General features: G+C 64.7%; 1 protein-coding gene across 2 annotated transcripts; it reads right to left on the bottom strand.

The window, feature by feature from the left end:
* Positions 1-3258: 3258 nt before the first annotated feature.
* TPRA1 (transmembrane protein adipocyte associated 1) lies at positions 3259-13853 on the bottom strand. 2 transcript variants are annotated; one of them, XM_065934048.1, is made up of 11 exons: positions 13579-13851; positions 9411-9534; positions 8954-9086; positions 8040-8126; positions 7881-7953; positions 7559-7638; positions 7064-7174; positions 6915-6975; positions 6586-6688; positions 6413-6493; positions 4660-5051 (listed from the first exon to the last, which is right to left on the bottom strand). In XM_065934048.1, exons 2-11 carry the CDS (start codon positions 9515-9517, stop codon positions 4811-4813), a joined length of 1077 nt encoding a protein of 358 aa, XP_065790120.1. In that variant the 5' UTR covers positions 9518-9534; positions 13579-13851; the 3' UTR covers positions 4660-4810. The 2 variants fall into 2 exon arrangements, with proteins under 2 accessions (XP_065790119.1, XP_065790120.1); XM_065934047.1 differs by lacking the exon at positions 6586-6688 and having other exon boundaries at positions 3259-5051; positions 13579-13853.
* Between the last annotated feature and the right edge of the window lie 367 nt (positions 13854-14220).

The following is a 14220-nucleotide window of genomic DNA, read 5'->3' as shown; positions in this document are numbered from 1 at the left end:
TGTTTTGCAGGAATGACACTCAGACTCAGGTGCGGACCCGTCGGCGGGCGGCAGGAGTCTCCCTTCCCCACCCTGGTCCCCAACACCCGCCGCTCCTCAGATGAGGGCACCTGTGTGCTGGTGGTCTAAAGACGTCGTTCTGTGTTGTCCGCACTCACCATGCCGCGGGGACCTTCCTCACTGGGGCTTCCCGGGGCCCCACCCTCCTCACCAGCCTCTGCGCCCCCCTGGACACCACGGTTGCCCCAACTGCCTGCCTTTAAGGCAACGTCACGACTTTGATCTTCCTTCGCACCTCGTGGTTGCCCAGGGGAGGGTGCGTGTGTGTGCACAGAATTCATCATCATTTTCAAAAGCACGTTGTTTTTTGCCGCCACGCAGCATCACTTACTTCCCGTGGGGCCCCCAAGCCCACAGCCGTCCGTACTCAGAACCCAGCCAGGTTACGCCGGACCTGCTTCCTCCCTGGCTGTGACTCGCTTTACCCAGGCGGGCACCGGGTGCACAAGACTGTTCTCAAGCTGCGTCCTTGTTTCCCTTGAGGGCTGCACACGGCCCCATCGTGGCCCGAGTGCCGCCAGCACTGTGATCAGGAGCCACACAGAGGGATCCCTTGAAGCAGTCTTGGCACTCACCCCGCACGCTGCGCTTCGGGCCGCTTCCCAGCAGCGGGATTTCCGGGTCAGGGGTGCGCTCTGCGTTGTGTGTGCAACCTGTGTGTCTCCGAGCCTGCGCGCGGAGGCTGGAGCAGGTCCCACACACCTGCCGTGGGTGTGCACGCGCGGGGCATGCACTTTCCACCCCGAGTCAGAGCCGCCGCCTCGGCCGGGAGCTGAGAAGGGCCCCCCTAGTGTCTCCCGCACCTGCGGCTGACCCTCCCTGGACTCAGGGCTCAAAGGTGTGCAGGCCTCACCCGGCCCCAGCTGGGTCCTCTCCCCTGCCCTGGATCCTCACGGTAACCAGGGTCAGAAACCCAGCCCGACAGGCCCAGCAACTTGGGGAGAGACCCGTGTCACTGCAGGTCTAGGACATCAGGCCCATGTGGACGCGGGGGCGGAAAGAGGTTGTCCAGAATCTCTGGCTGTCTCGTGGTTCTGACACTGGAAAGCGTGGGCCCAGAGCCTCACTGCTGGGTCAGCACCAGAGCTCCACCACTTTCCTACAGAGGGAGTTTGGCTGGGTCACCAAAACCTCTGAGCCTGTTTTCCCGTCTGTGAAACAGGAACAATGACAGCCCCCGCTGAGTTCAGGGTTGAGAGGATCACGGGGCCACTGGAGGGGCAGGGCCTGGCGGCACCTAGCACGGGTGGGAGCCACGCGCGTGTCTCTTCTGCAGACACCTGAGTGCATGCGGCCAGAGCCCGTCTCCTCTGGGGCCAGGAAGGCCAGCGTCTAGCAGAGGAACTGACCTCAGGGCGAGCGGGCTTGTTCCAAGCCGAGGCCCTGGCCAGCAGTGTCCCGGCCGGGACCTGCTGGCTCTCGCCCGCCACGGCTTACCTGGACAGATGGAGGGGGTGAGGGGCAGCGTCCGCGAGGCACGGAAGAAAGCATGGCGCCAAGTATTTAAAAGAAAGAATGTGGAAGTCGCTCAGTCGTGTCTGGCTCTTTGTGACCCCATGGACTATAAAACAATCCAAGGAATTCTCCAGGCCAGGATACTGGAGTGGGTTGTCAGTTCGCTTCTCCAGGGGATCTTCCCAACCCAGGAATCAAACCCAGGTCTCCCGCATCCAGGCAGATTCTTTGAGCCAGCAGGGAAGCCCAGGTATTTAAAGACAACTCTCCGTATCCGATGTTCAGAAAAATTCCAACTGAGACGTTTTCAAGCATGCACATGAGTCTTAATCTGGGTCAGCAGACAAAGCTCTCCTCACACCAGCGTATCAGGTGTCGAACCTGAGAGGGCTAAAGGTAGGGCCCGATGGGGATCTCGTTTCCTGGACCAGGCCTTTGGGGTCTGGATGTTTGCTGTCAGAGGGTGGGGCGGGGGCCGGGAGGAAAGCAGGGAGGCTGCTGCCCAGCGCCCTCTGGTGTCCAGTGGGAAGTTCACAGGCCGGGCAGCCAGGCTGGATCCGTCCACAGGCTCCAATGTTATTCAGTCGCTCAGTCGTGTCTGACTCTTTGCGACCCCGTGGACTGCAGCATGCCAGGCCTGCCTGCCCATCACCATCTCCCAGAGCTTGCTTAAGCTCACGTCCACTGAGTCGGTGATGCCATCCAACCTTCTCGCCAGAATAAACGTCCCCACACCATCCCTAACCCATCTGACTAAACGGCTGCAGAAAGAAATGGCTCGGTAAGCATAAACATTCCCAGCCCCATGCGGTCTCCCTCCCCACATGGCTGGCAGGTGAGCGCTGGGAAGCTTGGAGCTCCACGGGCCGCAGGCTGGGGTGCTGGCGTGGGGAGGGCGATCTCACAGGCGGGCCTGCCGCCCGCCTCCTGGGGAGAAGTCCTGCATCACGCACCCGCTCCGGGGGTCTCGCCCGGAGAACACTAGGGACGGAGGAGCCTGGCGGGCGGCTGTCCACGGGGTCGCGCAGGGCTGGACACGACTGAGCGACGGGGCACACAGGCTGAGTCACTGGGATGGTGCCCCCTTTCACAGTCAGGGCCCTGCTTCCCTCTGAATAATGAGTATAAATAACTAGCGCGTGAGCGACGGGTGAGGAGCAGCATTTCCTCCCAGCGGCAGCCAGCCCGCACGTGTCTGGCCCTGAACTAGACTGTTTGCCATGGGGACAGCCAGCAGAGCGTCCACGGGGCCTGCGGCTCAGACGGTGCGGGCCTATCCACGTGCTTTCCCGACGTGAGCGTTCGCGTGGAGTGGTCAGGTGGGTATCAAGCAGGAGGAAGGTCCATCTGCGGGGAGCTCACAGGATGGCGTCCGTGGGGCTGGCCTGGTGCCCACCCTGGCTCTCGATGCTCCAGGGACGCAGGTCCTCTGTTCCCTGCATCTGCAGCTGAGGCCGGAGGGTGCGGGTCCCTCGTGGCAGCGCAGTCTGACCCGCGCCGGGCTCCCTGACTTCCCGCCCCTCCCGGCCTTGGAAAGACTCCCTGCTCAGGCGCTCGGTGTCCCCTCGAGCGATGGATCAGGCGGGTCCGACCACGACAGGCCCTCCGCGACCCCCGTGGACGCGGGGGCCAGCTGTGACTGTTCTGAGATGGACTGAGAATTCCAGAAGCGGGGAGCGAGCATCCTGGATGGGAGTTAGTCTACTAACGTGTATGTATTTGAAATTACATACTCAAAAGTTTAATTTTAATACACACATGCCTTCGGCCATCAGAGCTATGACATTATCGCCGGTCGGATCTTGAAAATTCCCCGGTGCACACGTGTTCACTACTACAAGAATAGCTTTGACCTCAGGGACCCCTCGAGGGGTCTCAGAAGCCTGGAGGGCGAGGAAGGACCCAGTGTGAAAGCTCTGGGTCTGTGCCGATTGCCCGACCACTGGGAGAACACCCCAGACCTCCGTCCCCTGGATCTGCGCTGGAGCCCTTCGTGTGCACAGGGGATCAGACAGACGCAGAGCGGGCGTCGGACACTGGTCACTGGAAAACAGAATGCACAAGTAGACGGTGCTCTGCTTACACAACGGAGAGCTGGACAGGAATGGGGAGACCTGAGACGAGAGCTGAGTGAGGACAGCAGGCGGGAGAAGAGCTGTGTGAACGCGCTTGTTTGAGGTAAAGCCCGTTGTCTGTGGATGCACACACGTGTGCTCTGGTGACAAACGGGAAATTCACACCGGGGGGCACGTGGTCCCAAGGGCCGGGCCAGGTCAGGAGGGAGGAGACACGGGGGCTCTCATTGTCTCCCTGATGCTTAATCCCCACGGTTGTTATTAAGACACCGCCCAGGGGCTGTTATTAAAACTGCGTCTCCAGCAGCTACTGAGGGCGGAGTCTCGCCCCTGAAGCCCTGGGCCTCACCCACAGCACCCGATGTCCTCCCTGCAGAGGCGACGCCCCCCGACCCCCGGCTGCCCATCCCCTTCTGCTCATCATCGACGTTTCCAGCTTGTTGAGCCTTTTTTTCCCCTTCGTCTTGGTGCCCAGTAGTGGAATTTTAGCTTCCGGCCTTGGAAACTCTTAAGGCTTTCTTAGTGCTGATTAAAAGGAATCTCACCAAGATAAAGAAAGTCACATCCTGCGTCCTCCCAGCTGCGAGCACACACCTGCTCCTTGGAAGCTGAAAGCTGGTCCTGATGGGAGGTGGATGGAGACCATTCCCCGGGCGCCCCGAAGTCCTGCCAGTGTGGGGACTGGCGAGAGGCAGAAGTCTGATCCTGCTTCCCCCCAAAACCCATGCTGCCCCCCAAGTCCTCAAGGGCCACCCCGCACGCAGAGTGAGGACCATCCTGCCTGGGGGCGTGGGGGGCTCCTGGCCCCGCCAACCCTCCACGCCACCTTCTGCCCTTTTCCTTTTTATTAGAAAACAGATCAGGAAAATAGACACACTTCAGCCCACCCACTGGCACGGGCTCTGGGGTGGGGGTGGGAGATGAGGAGTCCAGTCCCGGGCCCCAGGCTGCACGGAGGCGGCGGCCGGCCGGCCCTGGGACACATGGTTGGGGCCGCGTTCCCGAGTGGGGCAGGGGCAGCTAGGAGGGGGAGCAGCCCCGGCTGAACAGAGGTGGGGACAGAGGGTGGGCAGGGTCCCTCGTCCGCTCCGCTGGGGCTCCCCTCCCCCAGCCCCCTGCGGCCAGTCCCCCGCGGTCCCGCCCCCGGGGTGGCTGCGTCAGGCATTGATGGCCTTCCAGTGCTCGCTGTCCGCCACGGTCCAGCCCCCGGGGTGGCTGCGTCAGGCGTTGATGGCCTTCCAGCGCTCACTATCCACGCTGTTGATGCTGCCGGCGTGGCAGGGCAGGGAGGCCACGTCGTCCAGATAGGCCACCCCGGCCGAGTCGAACTGTGTGCTGGCCGCCCCAACCGCCTCCGGGCCCTCCCGCCGGGCCACCGCATAGGGCTGGGGCAGGTGCATGTCCGGCTCCTCGGTCTCGTCCACTTGGCATTTGTAGGAGAAGAGAATCTTGGGCTCCGAGCTGGTGGGGAAGTCAGGGGGCCCCGTGAGTCCAGAAGGCCCTCTTTTGCTGACGGCCCCCAGTGGCCACCCCTCAAAGCGCCCTTCCTTCTTTGCCCTCTGGGGTCCACTGGGACACGTGTGAGCCCCCCAGCTCCAGGAGAGTGAAGCTGGGTGCATCAGCTTTCTCACGTCAAGTGGGTGGACGGAGTCCGGCCTGGGGAACAGCGGGCCTTAACCAGCAGGTGCGTGTAGCACGAGGCGGCCACCGCTCTGACCCCCGCCCACCCCGCTCACCACTGCCCACTGGGTGCCTGGTGGCCCGCCCCCAAGCCTTGGGGTGACTCTCCCGGGAGGAAGCAGCCTGAGCCCAGTGAGATAGGTCGTGTGTGAGGTCACGCATGTCAGGGTCCAGTCTAGGCCGCCGCCCCCTCAGACCACCCTCAGACCTGGCAGGTAGGGAAGGGGCTGGGGGCAAGACGAGCACTCCCACAGCTGAGGCTGGGATCCCTCAATCCCAGTCTCCAGCTTCCCACTTCCTGATAGCCCTCCAGACACACACGTGTACCAAGGTGCGCCCACCGACGCTCAGAGGCATGCTGACCCCCCCCCAATCCTGCTCCCTGCTCCAGGCACCCCCAATGGAACACCAGCTCCCCCGGGAGCTCAGGGCTGGTGGCTGCAGCGCCCACGTCACGCTTGCTGAGGACGCAGTGCCAAGCACACGGGCACGTTGGCAGGAACGGCCTCCTGTGGAGGGAACAGGCTGTGCGTGTATATAATGTGTGTGTCTGTAATGTGTATGTATCTACTAAATGTGTGGACACACACGTGTGCCTGTGTGTGAAAGTGAAAGTGGCTCAGCTGTGTCAGCTCTTTGCAACCCGATGGACTATAGTATAGTCCATGGAATTCTCCAGGCCAGAATGCTGGAGTGGGGAGCCTCTCCCTTCTCCAGGGTATCTTCCCAACCCAGGGATGGATCCCAGGTCTCCATATGTGTGCGTGCATACGTGTGTGCGTGCATACGTGTGTGCGTGTGACTGAGATACATATGGGCACATGCGGGTGTGAACGTGTGTACATGCATGTGTGTACATACATTTGTGCATGTATGCATGTGTGCACAGTGCATGTGCCTGGTGCATGCACACAGGTGTGCACACACGTGCGGGCATGCTCTCACATGCACCCCAAGCCTCCTTAGCTCCTAGAAGCCTGGGCGCGCTGAGCCCGAGGCTGGGAAGCCCGGGGTGGCTGCGCGTGGATGAGCGGCAGAGGGCGCGACTCCGCCCCAGCCTCTGACCCGGACTCTGGCCCTGCGTTCCTGGCGCAAGGGAGTGGGGGCCGGGTTGCGGGGGGGTGGAGGGGGGGGGGGCTCACCCAAAGAAGCCGCGCAGGAAGGCCACGTAGATGAGGGGTGCGAAGAAGCTGAAGTAGAGGAAGGTGGTGGCGTCCACGCAGCTGGGGGTGGTGGCGAGTCAGGACTGCGGCGCGGGGACCTGCAGCCCCCCGGCCCCCCTGACCCTCGCCCCTCCCCCACCCCCAACACATACCAGAGCCCCTCGATGATGTCGGCGCACAACAGCGCGCTCCCCAGCCCCTGCACCAAGTTGAGCAGCGCCAGTATGCCTGCGTACACGTAGAAGCTCCTCCGCGCTGCGGTGCGGGCGCGTGAGGTCCTGCCCGGGGCCAGGGCCCGGGGCACCCGCACCCATAACCACCCCGCCGACCACCCCAACCACCGCCACCCCCACTTCCCAACACCCCGCACCTCCAACCACCCCCAACCCAAACCCCCCAACCACCCCACAAACCCCAACCACCCCTCAACCACTCCCCATCCCCAATCACCCCCCACCCCCGGCCCGCCCCGGGCGCTCACATGGCAGGGAGATGCGCTCCTTCAGCGGGGTCTTGGGGAGCACAACCACCAGGGAGTAGACCTAAGGAGGCAGCGGGGCTGACCAGGGTGCCCAGCCCCTCATAAGCGCGCCCAGGCCCCATGCGTGGCCCCACCCCCCGTCGGCTCACCAGGAAGAAGAAACAGGAGCTGACGAGCCAGAACTGGCGGCCCCCGTGCCCGTAGATGTTGAAGTCCTCAGCCGACAGGTGGGCGTCGGGGTACAGGATCTCCAGCGTGCCCTGCAGGGGCGCCAGCGCGGGCCTCAGGGGCTCCCTGCGACGCCTCCCGCAGCCCGCCCCATTAAGGCCCTCCGCCCCCCGCTCCAGCCTGCTCTCTGCCACAGCGTGCCCCCAGGCGGTGGTCCCCCACTAGGAGAGGGCCCTCTGGATGCCGGCTCTCGGGGGGTACCCGCAGAGCTGCCCGGCTGCTTGCTGAAACAGCAGGTCCAGCTTTGCTGGATCAGAACCGAGGCACCCAGCACGCGGCTTGCAGGCGATTCCTTCGCGGCATGGAATGTTTGAGCCCCTGCACTTGACGCCCTGACGCCTCACCCCTGACGCCCCCCACCCAAGACCGAAGGCAGTGCCTGCCCAGCACCCCGCTGCCCGCCCCCTGCCCCTCACCTGGGTGACGGAGTAGGCCAGCGACAGCACCGTGGTGATGGCCAGCACCCGCTTGATGCTGGACTTGCTCTCCAAGTGCCCTGGAATAAGCGGCCTGGTCAGGGGGCGGGGCCAGTCCCAGGGCGGGGCTGGGGCGGGGCCAGTCCCGGGGCGGGGCTGGGGCGGGGTCAGTCCCGGGGCGGGGCCAGTCCCGGGGCGGGGCCAGTCCTGGGGGCGGGGCCAGTCCCAGGGCGGGGCCAGCTCCGGGGGTGGGGCCAGTCCGGGGGCGGGGCCAGTCCCGGGGCGGGGCCAGGGCGGGCGCAGGCCGCAGGGGCGCACACACCAAAGGCCAGGCCCAGGATGACCACGCTCAGCTCGATGGCCAGCAGGAAGAAGCGCGTGATCTCCCACAGGATCTGGACACAGAGGGGGCAGAGCGTCAGCCCCGGGCCCGGCACCCCCTCCTGGCGCCCAGCGCCCCCGCCGACAGGCCCAGGCCCACCTTGTCAGCCACCGTGGCCGCGTCTGACGAGCTGACCGTCATGGACACCACCGCCCGGGCAATGCCCACCAGCGCCACCACAAACACCTGGGGAAGCAGAGAGAACCCAGGTGGGGGCGGTCGCACCGGGGACGACCTCTCCGGGAGTCGCTTCTGTGGGCTGAAGGCCATGCCTTCTGACCCCTGAGCCTGGAAAACCGTGTCTGGCCTCGGGGAGGCTGTCACCGCCCGGGGCCACATGCCCGCCGCGTCCCGGGGCAGGCCAGGGGCGAGGGGCGGGAGCTCTGCGTGCTCCCACTGGGTGCGTGCTCACAGCGCCGTGAGCGGGCAAGATCCGCAGCGCATCTGGTAGACGGGCACTGAGGCCCAGAGGGGCCACGCCGCTGGCCCAAGGTCGCTCGGCACAGCCAGAGGTCAGAGCACGCTGGGCATCCCCCTCTCAGCACCCACTCCCCTTTCCCTCAAGTCACGCTTCCCCAGTTTGCTTCCTGGGGCCACTACCCTCCTGGGTCCACACGGTCTCACTGAGCCGACCCCCCCTCCCAGCTCCAGAGTGTCTCTCCCTGCAAGTCAGAGATGAAGAGGGGCTCCGAGGCGGGCCTGTCAGAGGTAACGCCAGGTCTGCAGTGCACAACCCGTAATGCTGCCCTTCCGCTGCAGCTGGCGGGTGGCAGCTCAGGGGGGTCAGCACTCAACTGCTCTTGGACGCTTTTGATACCGTGCAGCAAGAATGCGTGTGAAGGTAAGGCCAGAGGCAAGCAGACGTGCAGAGAGAGGGTCTTGACGGCATCAGTTAACCCCTAGATCCAGCCGTACCTGAAGCTGGTTATTCTTTACAAAGACAGTTAATAATTCCCTGTTTTGCTTAAGCGAGGTGGAACTGAGTTTTCTGTCACCAATTGGAATGAACTCACCAGGATATAAAAGGTGATAAAGATGGGGCTGGAGGTGACTCGAATCTTGGCCCGAGCAAACGGAAGCTTCCAGAGCAGGAAGATGAAAAATAGCACATTGGGGATGAGCAGCAGGAGGTCCCAGTACCGGACCCTAGAAGATGGGTATAGCAGGCAGTTCAGTGGTGGGGCTGCATCTGCACCCCAGCGTGCCTGCTCACACACACACACACACACACACACACACACACAAATACACAGGGCTATGCCTGCCTCACACACACAGCACGCACACACACACCCCGCCACAGGGAACCCCTCTCTCAGGCAGGGACCATGCCTCTCACCACGAGGTACCAATGTCCTCGTAGAGCAGCACGCGCACACACACACATGCACATGTACACACACGCATGTGCGCGCGCACACACACACACCCGCAGGGAACCCCTCTCTCGGGCAGGGCCGTGCCCCTCACCTCGAGGTGCCGATGTCCTCGTAGAGCAGCAGCAGGCAGCGGTGCGGCACGCTGATGTTGGGCGCCAGAGGCGGAGGCGAGCTGGCCCCCAGGTCCTGGGTGTCCATCCTGCCAGCAGCTGGCCCTGGGGGTGGGGAGGGGAGAGTCAGCACGTGAGCAGCGCCAGAGTCTTGGGGTCCCCAACCCAGCAGGCAGGAGGGGGTGTCTGCAGGGAGCGGGGGGCCCAGCAGCGGGACGTGACAGATGCCAGCACTGAAAACGATGACTGAACACGCCGCACTCCTGACCCGGCGCCCCAACCTCCGGCCGTCTGCGACAGCCTGGGGCAAGAGCAGCCCAAGTGCCACCATCAGCAGAACACAGCCTCAGCGGGGTGTCCGCGCCAGCGCTCGACCGCTGCCCACAAACAGGAGTGAGTCCCTGTCCCGGTCTGGCAGGCAGTGCGCCGAGTGGAGGCCGGGGAGGGGGGCCCGGTGGAGGGCGGCGGGGTTGGTGTGCGGGTGTGCTGGCTGGAGCCGGTCACCGAGCTCAAGCCTGTGAGTGGGGCGCCTTTCTGGGTGGGTTACCACTTCAGCAGGTTTCCAACTACGAGGAAGGTGAATCATTTATGCACTGAGTGCCCAAGCTGGCCACGAGCAGCCCAGGACGCTTCCTGCGGGGGCCAGCACCCGCTGTGCAGGCCGGGGCAGGGGGTGCAGAGGCAGCCCCGCACGTGGGGAGACTCTGGGGTGGGCGGGCCTGGAGCAGGGGCTCAGAACCCTCTGTCCTTCCCTCCCACACAGGCCGCAGGCGGCTCTGGGATCAACAACCTGATGAGAAGGCCGGGAGCTCTTAAAGGGGATTAAAGGTATTAAGGCACCCGTGCTTACAAACCAAACTTCTAGAGGTATGTGCTGAGAAGAAAACAGGAGGGGAACAAAATAAATGACGGGAAACACAGCAGAGACTGCTGGGGTCCCCAGCGTCCATGCCCGCTTTGTACCAGAGCCGTGGACTCTAGCTGGCATGTGAGTTCCCAGAAGCAGGGCCACTTTCCCAGCTTCCCTTGGTGCTGGCTGTGGCCACGTGACCAAGTTGCGTCCAACTGGGTATGAGCAGCAAGGTGTGCCAATTTTCAGGGCACGTCCTCCTCCTTTCCCACTGCCTGGAATTGTAGGTGTGGTGGTGGGAGCAGTAGCATCCACTGTGGACCATGAGGCAGAAGTCATGGTAACAGGGTGTCTGGGTCTCAGACGAGCGGGTCAGCCTGCTCGGACTGTTGTGCAGCAGATGGCAGTACCCATCTACCTTGTCATCTCAGCCTTTGCTCAGTAGCTAAGCCGGAATGCAAAGCAGTGCTGCCACAGGCTGGGTTGTCAGACAGAATGATATTTGGACTGAGATCTAAATAACTGAAAGTAGCTGGACTGGGATAATCTGGGCAGAGCACATCCCGGGGAGGGAGCAGTGAAGGCAAAGGCAGGAGGCAGAAGCAGTCTTGGCCAGTTCAAAGGGCACACGGCACGCTGATGCTGGAAGGGAGAGGAGACAGGGTGGGGGCCAGGTCAGCCGATCTCCCTCTAAGCGCAACGGGAGGGGTGGAGGGGGGTGGAGTGCTGGGATCCGGGAGCCTCTGGGAGGGTCGGCCAGCGGGACTCACAGACCGACGCACGTAGGGGTGAGGGCAGAGGGCAGGAGGAGCTCATTCCAGGCTCCGACCTGAGCCTTGGGGTGCCTGCAGCGGCCCGGCCGTCTGCGGACAGTGTCCCTGGGATTGCTAACATGAGGGGGGTGACCCCGGTATTGCTAAGGTGAGGACAGTGTCCCCACGATTGCTAAGCAGCTGCTCCGTCATTGCAGGGCCCCCTTGACGCCCTGTGCTCACGACAGGGCCCCTCGCCAGCGCCAGAAGCTGAGGCCGCTGACCACGAGCCAGGGGTTTCCAGCGGGGGTGGCGTGGTCAGTGCGGGCCCCTCCGCAGGCGGCTTCAGAACTGCCTCATGTCCTGCAGGAACCCCCACATGGCAGAAAGGAGCCCGTGGGTGGGCGGCGGCCAGACAGAGTGGGCGTGCGGTTGGAGGATTTCTCCTGGCTTTGCATGGCCAGCACCCCCTTTTCCTGGGGGAACCTCAGAACCCCGTCTCTGTGCACAGGGTGTAGGCACGACTTCCAGCAGCCCCTCCCCAGCCCCAGGGAGTGTTCACACTGGAGTCCACATGGAAGGAGAGACGACAAAGGAACAGAGAGACACAGACAGCGCCGGGTCCAGCCATGCCCGCCGCTGGGGAGGACCTGGCATTCTGAAATCTTAACAGGTCCCCAGCTTGACCTTCTGGCTCGGCCAGGTGCTGCCTTTGTGACCGTGGGCCAGTTATCTCCCTCCCTCGGTGTCATGGGACCATAGCATCCCCACCAGCAAGGTTGCTGGAAGGATCAGGCAAGAGCAGAGAAGGGAGTCTGCACAGGACCACACACACAAAGGTAACTGCCGCTTTCTTCCCAGAGGGGGAGCCGGGGGTGGGGGTAGGGGCAGGATTTGGTTCACGGGTCCAAGCCCCACTCGCTTCGGAGTCTGGGCTAGGGAAGGCGGGTGTCCACTGTGCCTACTTCCCCCGCCCCGGCCCCGCTCGCCCTGTAATAGCTGCAGAAGAGGAGACCCCCGTGGCCCTGCCCGCCTCCCAGGCCCGGGGTCCCCTCCCGGGGGATGTCCCAGGATTCGGTGTCTCCCCTGCAGGCGCAGGGCCCCCGGGGCCTGATCCAGGGTGGACTGCTGGTAACAAGCGGGCTCGGGGCGGGCAGGGGTGGTGATCACACAACTCACAGCAGGTTGCCACGGTGTGTCAGAGCTCACAAACAACCGAAGCCAGGATACAAGCTAAGGACAGCGCACCCCTCCCTTCCCGTGCGTGCTCAGGGCCCATGCTTCCCCCGTGCTGACCCGTGGGGCCACCACCCTGGCCTCCAGGAGCCCGCGGCCGGCCGCTGTCCCATCACAGACAGAGGAGGCTGAGGGGGACCGTCGGAGGCTCCCCCATTCCCCTCCCCCACCACAGGTGAGCTCCAGGCAGTGCCAGAGTGAGGGGTCTGCAGGAGAGAGGGGTCAGGAGGGCAGGCTGGCGGAGGGCGCGGAAAGAGGGGGTCTTCCTGGGATGCTGAGTACCCTGGGCAGCCCCGCACCGCTCAGGACCAGTGACGCTGTGACAGACTGTCTCTTCCACCTGGGGAGGATGCTTCTGACCTCGCTGCCATTCCAGAGACCTCCTCCCACCCTCTAGCCCTCCCTCCGTCTGTGGCCAGCCTGTGGGCATCGTGCCAATGGCGTGGGCCATGCGTGCTGGACCTGGGCCAGAAGGGCCCTCCCTCTCTGAGCCTCAGTTCCTGGTCTCCCCGGTCTGTGCAGTGGGACTGACCATGTGTGGCCCAGAGATCCTGGATGGGAGCCCTGCAGAAACACAAAACCCTGAGCAGACAGGCTGCTGTGAGACACCCCTCAGGGTGGCCGGCCCCAGCTGCTCAACGAGCTTTCAACCCTGAACCAAGACTGGGTGAGGAATGTTTCACAGCCATTATCCTCCAGCCTTGGGGAAGCGGGTGGACCCTACCAGGAGCCCCCAGGAGGGAAGACAGCCCTGTGCCTTCTGGCCTGACCTCTGCAGATTCCCTGCGTGCTCTCCCTGCCTCCGACCGGGTCACACCCTTTGGGCCACCTCCTCTGAGGCGCCCTCCCTGACCACCCCTTCCATCTGAAATGGCCCTCAGCTGTGTGTCTATGGGCTGTCCAGCCCGGGCGTCGCATGACCCAGTTCTCGGGGGGACATCCAGTGTGGTGAGTTGGACAGATCAACGTCCAGCAGCCGAGAGAGGGCAGCCCAGCCCTTCTGGATAGTGGGAGGACCGTCCGGGAGGCCCCACGGCCCCGTCCCCACCACACAGCGAGAACAGGTCACTTCCCGCTGCCCCAGCCAGGAGACACCCCCCACCCCCCACCCTCTCGGACGCGGGAGCCGGAGGTGACCACTCGCAGACACGTCTCGGCACACAGCCAGGGGCACAGGGTCCGGGAGCTCGGCCTCCCCGGGGACCCCGGGCCTGCCTCTGGGCGGGAGGCCCGCTCCCGGCGGCAGGAGCCGGGACAGGGACGCTCGGGATCGGCTCGCGCACCTGGGGCAGAGCAGGGGCTCCCCCTTACCTGGGGCCCCGGCCGCCCATCCGCCGCCGGGCGCAGACCCCGCCAAAGGCCGCGGGCCTGGGCCTCCGGCGCTCGGGCCGGGAAAGTGGCGCGGGGAGCGTGGCTCGGGAGGCCGGCTCCGGGAGACCGGGCGGCGGGCAGGCGGGGAAGGGAGACGCGATCGGGACACGCGATCAGCCTGACCCCGCGCGGCCCTCCCGGCAGCGGCGACCCGGAAGGGAGGTGCGTCCTCTGCGTTCCGCCAAAACTGCAAAAACAGCCACCGTCCCTGCCCGCGGCGGCGCGGGGACCCGCCCCCAGCCGGCAGCGACCAACAGGAACGGAGTTACGCCGAAAGGGGGCGGGGCGAGTACAGAGGACGGAGCCAATCGGGTCCCCGGGGGGCGAGGCGGCCCGCCGGCCTCTTAAAGAGCCCGCGCGCGGCCCACTCGGCCGCCAGGGGTCGCGTCCGTAGCCCTTTGCGACTTGTCTGTCCACGCCAACCGCCCGCAGCGCCCCCTCCTCCAGCGTCCAGGGAGGCGCTCCGCCGCCGCCGGCCCGGTGACCTCCGGGCCCCAGGAACTAGCCCCCACCTGGGCCCGGCGCGGCCCCTTCGCACCTGCCCACGCACCCTCCGCCTCCAGGCTGCCCTGCAGGCCGCCT

The sequence above is a fragment of the Muntiacus reevesi genome, chromosome 4, assembly GCF_963930625.1.
Source record: "Muntiacus reevesi chromosome 4, mMunRee1.1, whole genome shotgun sequence".
NCBI classification, from domain to species: domain Eukaryota; kingdom Metazoa; phylum Chordata; class Mammalia; order Artiodactyla; family Cervidae; genus Muntiacus; species Muntiacus reevesi.
This window is presented reverse-complemented; position numbering and strand designations above follow the sequence as displayed.

What these genes read in the sequence shown, in the direction of transcription:
- TPRA1 (XM_065934047.1), bottom strand. Translation starts at nt 9,517, where the DNA reads ATGGACACCCAGGACCTGGGGGCCAGCTCGCCTCCGCCTCTGGCGCCC. An exon ending in TTATCACCTTTTATATCCTG is followed by an intron (nt 8,127 to 8,953) that starts GTGAGTTCATTC and finishes CTGCTTCCCCAG; the next exon opens with GTGTTTGTGGTGGCGCTGGT. An exon ending in TGGCCTACTCCGTCACCCAG is followed by an intron (nt 7,175 to 7,558) that starts GTGAGGGGCAGG and finishes GCGCCCCTGCAG; the next exon opens with GGCACGCTGGAGATCCTGTA.